This window comes from Anastrepha ludens, chromosome 2 (assembly GCF_028408465.1).
Source record: "Anastrepha ludens isolate Willacy chromosome 2, idAnaLude1.1, whole genome shotgun sequence".
NCBI lineage: Eukaryota > Metazoa > Arthropoda > Insecta > Diptera > Tephritidae > Anastrepha > Anastrepha ludens.
The window spans coordinates 141,225,251-141,234,489 of record NC_071498.1 but is presented as its reverse complement, the minus strand read 5'-3'; the positions used below and the strand labels follow the sequence as shown (position 1 = coordinate 141,234,489).

General features: G+C 37.5%; 3 protein-coding genes across 4 annotated transcripts; 2 read left to right on the top strand and 1 right to left on the bottom strand.

Annotated features, from left to right (window-relative positions):
* The first annotated feature begins 215 nt into the window (after positions 1–215).
* Positions 216–2,662, top strand: LOC128855460 (elongin-B). Its single transcript, XM_054090386.1, has 4 exons — positions 216–752; positions 1,049–1,142; positions 1,224–1,368; positions 1,983–2,662. Exons 1-4 carry the CDS (start codon positions 750–752, stop codon positions 2,095–2,097), a joined length of 357 nt encoding a protein of 118 aa, XP_053946361.1. The 5' UTR covers positions 216–749; the 3' UTR covers positions 2,098–2,662.
* A 364-nt stretch (positions 2,663–3,026) lies between these two features.
* On the bottom strand, positions 3,027–4,204 carry LOC128855459 (esterase CG5412). The gene is made up of 2 exons (XM_054090385.1): positions 3,658–4,204; positions 3,027–3,563 (listed from the first exon to the last, which is right to left on the bottom strand). Exons 1-2 carry the CDS (start codon positions 4,151–4,153, stop codon positions 3,187–3,189), a joined length of 873 nt encoding a protein of 290 aa, XP_053946360.1. The 5' UTR covers positions 4,154–4,204; the 3' UTR covers positions 3,027–3,186.
* Positions 4,205–5,942: 1,738 nt separating this feature from the next.
* Positions 5,943–7,449, top strand: LOC128855458 (transcription factor A, mitochondrial). Of its 2 annotated transcripts, XM_054090384.1 has the most exons (3): positions 5,950–6,176; positions 6,312–6,884; positions 6,952–7,449. In XM_054090384.1, exons 1-3 carry the CDS (start codon positions 6,112–6,114, stop codon positions 7,064–7,066), a joined length of 753 nt encoding a protein of 250 aa, XP_053946359.1. In that variant the 5' UTR covers positions 5,950–6,111; the 3' UTR covers positions 7,067–7,449. The 2 variants fall into 2 exon arrangements, with proteins under 2 accessions (XP_053946358.1, XP_053946359.1); XM_054090383.1 differs by having other exon boundaries at positions 5,943–6,884.
* Positions 7,450–9,239: the final 1,790 nt, after the last annotated feature.

The following is a 9,239-nucleotide window of genomic DNA, read 5'->3' as shown; positions in this document are numbered from 1 at the left end:
GTAGTTCGAAGGGTAATTGGAAAGTGAATTACGAATCAGAATGCGAATTTCGTGCCATGGGAACATAACATTATAGAAACGGAATACTACTGACAACAGTTCTTTTTATTTTTATAGCATAATTTATCCGCATTGAACATACCGTATAATTAGAGTCCACACTTGCTTTGCTACTCCCAAATTTAGCTCTTTATCGTTTGCTTCATTTTGACATTCGTGACTGTCGCATAATGAACATGCTCGCTTGTGCATCACTTGTCATTAGTGGAATTGACATTTGGAGTTTGTGACTTTTTCGGCATTTAACAAATCGTGAAAACAAGGCAAAAAATAAAAGATCAAACTGTAGAAGAAGAAGACTAAAAGAAGTTCTTTATATTTTTTTATACTACTCAATATCGAAGCGTGATTGAAAAAATTCCGCAAGTAGAGCGCTAGGCGTTCGAAATTAAACAGCAGGACAAGTTTAAGTGCAAAGTGAAGTAAATTTGCAGGATTTCGATACACAGGAGGTGTTTGCCTGTGGAAGTGACCCTGAGTGCGGGCTGTCTTAACGAAAAAGTATAGTAGAATTACGTGCAGCTAGCGCAGTGCCGCTGTGTAGACGTCGAAGTGTTTGTCGGTGTCTAAACAGTCAAGACAAGGTCGCACCGCTGAGTAGCATACGAAGAAGCAACGACAGGAATCAACTAAATTAGATTTGTTTTACATCGGTGCTAGAAGCAATAAAAAAGCATAAAACACTCGAAATGGTAAGTTACAGTGACAACAGAGCGCACGTTGTTGCGGTAAGGACAAAAGTTGGCCGCGGCGGCGACAGCAGCAAACGCAGCAGACAAAAGAGTAATAGTATAACAACAACAGTGCTGTGGCAATCAGCTGCTGCTACTGCCAATGTCGTCGCTTAAGGCTTAACGTCGACGCCAGCGTCGTTACTGTCAACGCAGCCGTTCTATAAAATGACTATGCGGCCGCAAGAAAATGAACTTTGACCAAAATTTTGCATTCATAAATTTTCTAATTTTCTACACTTTCATGACATATCCAGGATGTATTCCTTATGATACGAAGACACAAAACTACAATTTTTACTGATGCTAAGGAGAACACAACCGTCGCAGAACTGAAGCGTATGATTGAAGGTAAGATAGCGTGTTGGACTTTTGTCAACAAGTGACTAATAGTCGTAATCGTACGGCTGGCTGCAAATTTATTATTTACAGGCATTCTAAAGGTACGTCCACACGATCAGAAACTATTCAATCAGGACAATGAAATGATGGAGGACGAAAACACTTTGCAAGATTATGGCATTCAGATGTCTACGGCAAAGGCGCAATCTCCGGCACAGTTAGGACTAGCATTAAGGTAAAATTTTCTACGTAAAAAAGTAGTGCAGATGTTTTGACGTTCCTACTACTCCTTGGGTATCAATAGTTTTGTTTCAAAAAATCTATCAAGCAAAAATTCCCCTCTTATTAACCTTTTAACTCTTTGTATGCGCTCGTGCATCTGCATACTTTTTTAAATCGCACTTTAAAATGTTTTCTTTGCGGATGTGTTGTGTATGTTTTTATAATAATTGCTCTTATCACCAAATGAAAGAACACATTTCGGTGGTTTCAAAGATCTTTAAATTTGATTTCTATTTGTTTTGATTTGCATTTATTTAAGCAATGCTATACAAATCAGTTTAAGTTTGCTTGTACGTAGTTGTATGCGTGTACATATATGCTAATGCACAGATTTTTACGCTTGTCTTTTGCATATTGTTTATGGTTTTATTTTTGGAAATCGTTTTAGTCATGCCCACGCGTCGTGTATTTGGCTTGTGCCGAGAACATGTTTTTTTTTTTTTTACTTATAAATATTAGCCAACCGATAGACGAATTTTTCTCCATTTTTTTTATTTAACAAAACAAATCTTAATTGTGCTGACTATTTGTATGATACTAAAGTTTTCACTTACCATTTTACTATAGAGACGAACATGGAGATATCGAGCCGCTCGAAATCACGCCATACTCATCACCACCAGATCTACCTGAAGTTATGAAAAATCAAGAGGCAGCTAATGGCCAAGAGCAGGTTGCATAAGGAAATTCAAAAATCTAATACATACACAACAGCGGCAACAAAGAAATACTGTAATAGAACAGACCAGTCGAAATTAATACCACATACAAAGGCACGCAGGAAATGCATATTTTATATTACAAGGATAAAAATTAGAAACAAAAATCGACTCAACTTTCAACTCCAGCGTTAAGTGAATAATTTAGTTAAATGCTTTCTTTAATACGAAAATATTACTTTTGTTAAATGCTTATTATGTTAAGTAATTTGCGCAAATTTGATGATAAACAAATCAGCAATAACTCCAAATTTTAATACTGGAAAAAATTTACGTAATTTTTTCAAAACCTGTTTTATTATTATTATTTTTCTAACTGCAAACGCGTTTGGGTTTACGTTAAATAATTCAATAATTGACTACAAAATTTAAATTAAATGATTTCACATCCAACGTTACATATTTGGCTACATATCCCGAAATTGTATGACTTGTTTTCGTGTTGAGAACTTTTTATTATTGTTTTTTTGTTTTTTTAATTGCGAATTTTGTAAATTGTTAAAATTAAAAAAATAATTTTTAAATAAGCTCCAGCCTAATCCTTTATTCTAATATGCATTAACTAAAATTCGCGTCCAGCAATCAGGCCAATTTAAAAAGGAGGTGAATGCGAATTCAACAGATATCTTCAATTAATATAATACTGCGTTCAGGCACCAAATTCAAACCACACAAAGATACAAATGCTATAATTTTTCCAATTATTTATGGAGAGTTTAATGTTTAGAAAAAAACAAAGAATTTTAATTAAAAGCGGAATCCCATTATAAATAAATTATATTGTAAAGCCTTATAAAAATCTCGACGATATACAATACATAATGAATACCACAAATGAAAAGGGAAATGAAGCGTTATGCGAAGTGAGTGAGCAGATAAACACCTTTATGAATTACTATATATTCGGTTAATTTTATTAATTAATTAACATAATTGTAATAATAAGAATTAATTATTAAAAAATCAAAAGAAAATACTTGTATTTTATGTGCTGCTTTAACACCAAAAACACCACAAATACACGCGCCTCTTTAGACCCTTCAAAAGCCTCCCTAATCAGAGTTCTCGCTGCTACTGCTAACGGCCGTACTTTGTTGGTCAACCGCTTCGGTGAATGTAGCATTCGTCGCTTGCTGTAGCTCCAAGTTTTCTAAGTACTCTTGCAATCGATCTTGGAAAAAGTTGATATATGTCTGCTTTTGTTGTGCCGTCGCTGGGAAGTAGTGCCCCCCTGGATGTTCTAATACTTCAGCTTGTTTGAAGTACGCAGCCAAATTTTTACTCATCTCTTTTGGTATGATATCATCGGTAAGACCGTATATGTGCAGTGTTGGTATTGTGATGGATTCCTCATAAGCGCTCTTGTGTACCAAACTTCCGGAAATGAAGCCAGAAGCGATTATGGCAAAATCAGGGCGAACGGTAGTTACTAAAAAGTTGGAAAACGAAAATTGTATGAAATAATAATTTTAAATACTTAATTTATTTGACATACTGCACCGTATTATGCTCCTAATACTCACACTTCTTTTTGGCTAAGCCGCATATTAATCCAACAAAGCATGCGCCTTGAGAGAAACCTAAAAGACCTTGGAAGGGCCCTTGTGTTTTCCATGTTTCTTCAACTAAGCGTAAGCTTTCTTGAAAACCAAATGCCGGTCCACCTTTGTTGGTGCCCTTGAAAGTGCCATCGTCTTTATTTGCCCACCAGCTGCGCTGTTCTGGCACTGGTTCGCCACTTGCTTCTAGTGGAGGCGCTTGGTGTGGTGCTGTCAGAAAAACGAACTCGGCATATTTGCCAGCAAATTTGCGGAAAGAGCCCAATTTGTTTTTCAGCGCATCACCGTTCTGACGATAGCCGTGGAGACATAACACTTTCACCTTATCTTTGATTTCTAACTGTTGTTGATTTTGCTTTGTAGCCGTTGAAGTCGAGCTGCTCGAAGCAACAGTGCTGTTGGTCATGGTTAGTACTTTTTTAAATCCAATTAATGTTCGGCACAAAATATTGAAGGACATAAACCAACGAGAGAGGTTATATCAGCTGTTTTTGTTTGCCATATGTCAGACAGACCAAAACGGTGGGTATGTTCAGTGCGGGTTTAAAATAAATCCGTGAAAAATTGAAAATAATCTGTTTTATAATAGGGAATTATCACCATCGGTTAAAAAATTAAAAGGTAATTCTCATTAAACTTAAAATCTTTGAACTCAGGCGGGGGGCTGGAGTTTAGAACAGTGCCGATCTTGGAATTTCTGGCAAACTATAATGTTTTTTTTAATGAAACTTGGTGGAGATGTTAGTGAGGTGTTAAGGAACACTCTTTATAACTTTAAATTAATCGGGAAATAATAATTTTTTAATTATTTACATTCAAAATGCCCTTGGGAACATCAGTATAATTTGCCACATTACACTCTATATTTTTTAACATTTCACTATAAATCACCAAATATACACTCACACGCGTGTTTTTACCGATTTTTATGCTAATATTTTAATTATATCTATTAAAATTAAATGCAAATACATTTGCCTATGCAATCACATTCCAATTTTAAGCGCGAATAAGAAGAAGATTGGAATGCCAACAGTATGGTGTTGCCGGATGCCTGCAAATGAAAACAAAAAATAAGTTCTTAAGTTTAGTCTTAATCATGGGGGTCGGGGTTATTGTGCCTCCTTATTACATACACGCATATGACGTTTTAATTTTGGGTTCAATGGTTTTAACACAGAAAGGAGTTTTACGCAAAAATACTGTGGATTGCGTAGCCGGAGTTGGACTGATGAGGGTTATTTTTTTGAAGCGCGGCCGAAGGCCGCCCACGCAAAAAGGAGTTCTACGCAAAAATACTGTGGATTGCGTAGCCGGAGTTGGACTGATGAGGGTTATTTTTTTGAAGCGCGGCCGAAGGCCGCCCACGCGAAAGGGAGTTCTACGCAAAAATACTGTGGATTGCGTAGCCGGAGTTGGACTGATGAGGGTTATTTTTTTGAAGCGCGGCCGAAGGCCGCCCACGCGAAAAGGAGTTCTACGCAAAAATACTGTGGATTGCGTAGCCGGAGTTGGACTGATGAGGGTTATTTTTTTGAAGCGCGGCCGAAGGCCGCCCACGCGAAAAGGAGTTCTACGCAAAAATACTGTGGATTGCGTAGCCGGAGTTGGACTGATGAGGGTTATTTTTTTGAAGTGCGGCCGAAGGCCGCCCACGCGAAAAGGAGTTCTACGCAAAAATACTGTGGATTGCGTAGCCGGAGTTGGACTGATGAGGGTTATTTTTTTGAAGCGCGGCCGAAGGCCGCCTACGCGATAAAGAGTTCCACGCAAAAATACTGTGTTAATCAATTTAATTACTTTATTATTTTTTGTGATACGCTTAATATCATTGTTTTTAAGTTTAAATGAGTTGTATGTTTTTATTTTCAAAATTATTTCTCAACTTTAAATTACAGCAAAAAATACTGCAGTTTTACAATGAACCTTCCACTGAACATCCCTGCGTGCGAACTTCGTTTTCATTTCAGGTGTATGGCAACACCAACTTTTCGCTAAATTATAGAACTTTAACATTAAATTACTTAAAAACTATAAGCCTCCGGCAGGTTCTGTTTTCAGTTTTAAGATGAGGATACACCCCTCTATCACCCCCTTTTTACCGTTTTTTCCAAAGCGATCGGCACTATACTAAATTCTAGCCAGGCGGGGTACTAAATAAGCAAAAAACTGATTTCATTTTAAACTTATTGCCACTCTATCCTATTTCCACTAAAAACCCATGCTCGCGCTTGCCTTTGTGGATGACGTTCGTTCGACAATTGACATTTGCGCATTTCCTTATGTAAATACTTGTAAATACCGCTTGATTGCAGCATTTTTACAATAACCTGAATTATATTTTGTACATCTGGAATTAGCTGAGAGGTGTTTTGAAACATTTAGCAATATCCTAAATTTATCACAATTTTAGACACCATGCTGCTCTCGGCGCCGTTGCTTTCGAAGGCTTCTTTCTTCGGCTCATTGGTCAACAAATGCAGGCAAGTGATAAAAAATCAACCAACAAAGTCATCCAAAATAAATGACTTGCAAACGAACAACATTATTGATTTACAATCATCAAATACTCTCACTGCCACACAACCCGTAACTATCTCCATCCCCTCTACCGACAGGCCAGCGGCCAACTTCGCCTCAAGTGCTGCATCTTCCAACCGTACGCTCGAAGAGAAACTAGGTATACCGCCACGTCCGAAGAAGCCATTGACGCCTTACTTTCGTTTCATGAAAGAGCAGCGTCCTAAAATACTTGCTGAAAATCCTAAAATCAGCACAGTGGATATTGTGCGAATGGTATCGAAGCGTTGGAATGATGCAGATGCAGCCTTAAAGAAACGCCTGCAAGACGATTACCAGCGTGACCAACACCAGTTTGTGGAAATTCGTGCCAAATACGAGGCGAAATTGACTGACGAACAGCGCGCCGAACTGAAACAGCTCAAAAAAGACATACAAGATGCTAAGGACCGCAGGATGATACGAAAGCGAATCAAGGAGCTCGGTCGTCCTAAGAGACCCGCGTCCGCCTTCCTTCGTTTTCTGACACAAGAACGCACGAATTCGCCGCAAACACCAAAACAGACTTACCGCGAATGGCATCAGTGGTGTACCGAAAAATGGTCGCGTCTTTCAGATAAGGAGAAAGAAGTGTTTATGGCAGAATCGCGTAAAGATATGGAATTATACAAGTGAGTACCAATTAAGCGATCATTCCTTTCATTGCATAATTGAACTTTGCATTTATTTGTTCTATAGAACAGAAATTGCGCAATGGGAAGAAAAGATGGTGCGTCTGGGAAACATTGATGTAGTACGCCAGGGTAATTTAATAGAGGCACCAGAACCCAGGTTGAAGGGAATAAAAGAGTAAAACCAACCGCCTAGTTGGGCATTTAAGCTGAATACTTTTACCTATGTTTATTCATTTAGCATTAGGTACATTTAAACTAAGTTTTTGCATATATGTATATACATACGTGCGTGCATATGTACATAAAATATTTTGTTAAAGTGTGCACTCTTTATAAGAAACTAACTTTTGTAAGCGAAAGATGTCTATTTTCATAAAATATTCATGCGAGAAAACGTAATCGTACTGAACGCCATCGAAATTGACATTACTTCGGGCATACATACAAGACCAAGCATGTGTACATATATATATACATACACTCATATTTACAGCGTATAGAGTTATGCTTTTGTTTTTGCTCTTAATTTTTGGTCAAATAAAAAATGAGATAAAACCAAGAATATTCGACACGATTAAATTGTGCATACCTATGAAAATCTTAAATATCGTAAATTTGAAGGGGAGCATTTTGTCGCAACAAACTCAGTTAGTCTAATTTGAACTTTTGTGATAAAACAGAGAAAACTGTGTAATTCAAGGATCAATAAATTCGAAAAATCTTCAACAGATCGGTTACCACGACAGACCGATTTATGTTACCCAAACGATCTGGGTCGTATATAAGTACGTTTTTACATATACATACATATGTACAAATAATTTTAGTGAAGTGTTTTGTGGTATTCTAATAACAAGAAAAAACGTCACCAGCGTATTTTTAAGTTTAACTACGCGAAGTTCATAAGCATCATGTGGACGTAATAAAATCAAATTTCATCCCATAGGAGTTTTAGCATGTTGCAATACAAATCCATGTCGCCGAAATTCACCAATACTTACAAAATATCCCGTTGATACTGAAAACATTAAGCGATCCGTGAATTGGGAATTTCATAAAAATCCTCTACTTGTCTATATCCTCACTTATCGCTCTTTACATATGGACAAAATTTTCATAATTCCTACACCGAAACCATTGGAGAACGCAAGACAATTTTGGTCAGGCTTATCATCATTTTTCCCCCTTGCCTAAGATGATTGGAGAACAATTTGGTCGATGACTGATTCCAATTCTTAGTCTTGACTCTAAACATGTTGCTGTTGTAACTGTATGAAACATTACCATACATTTTTGGGGATTGCTACCGAAGTGACAATCCTTGGCCGAATTATTCCCCAAGGCAGCCGGTTCTACGTTACCGAGATGACTCGGTTTTTCCCCGACCAAGGATTGCCGCCCCAGTAAACTAGCATTGTCTAGTATACCGTACCTCAGCTCACCCCACCTTGGTCAGATTTAAATCCGTTTCGTACCAGCACCGCCTGCCCGTGGGAACAAACTCTCACCATCGAAGATGTCGCTGCTTTCACAAAACCACCATCTTACCAAATACAAACCCGGTGGAAATAACACGCGACATCAATAAAGAGTTCCTTTTCTCTCAGCTAAACACTCATTTCCTAGAGAATTCATGTAATTCAGTAAAATCGTACAAATTACCTAAAAGAATCTTACTGATTACCGAAAAAAGATATCAGTAATCGGCAAAATTTGTCTGATAATTTGCATTACCAGTAAAATTTGTATTGATGACTGAAAACGCACAACACAAATAAGAGGAGAAGCTCGGCCAAACACCTACCAGAAGTGTACGTGCCAATTATTTACTTTTATTATCCGAATGAGTCGATAATTTACAGGTTGGTGTAAAATTTCAAGAAACTAATTCTGTCGAGGGTAAAAAAGACCTGGAGACAAACTACTGGATGTCCTGTTGAGATTAATGTTGCTGTAATGCAAAGTACTGCTGAACAACTTTCAACCTCGATGAGTTCATTGTGAATAGAATTGAAAAGGTGTGCGCAATAAGAGACCGTTATTCGGCTCTGAGCGATAGGTTGACGTCACTTGGGATGTTTTTAACAAAATTTACGTTGGAGGTTAGTGATATACAAATGCCATGGAATGAGCATTTGCTGTTGTTGTTTTTTTTTCGTATAAAACTAACACAAACATATACCAAGTGACGTGGCAGCCAAAGTCCCCCTCACAACTTTCTTTTTCTAGTTAATGACCAAATGACCAAACCTTGAAGATCTATCATCCTTGAATATATTGACGTTCTCAACAATTACGTTGCAGACAGAGTCGAAGCGAAGCCGAAGGATTGTCAAGAAGAAAAAGAAGATA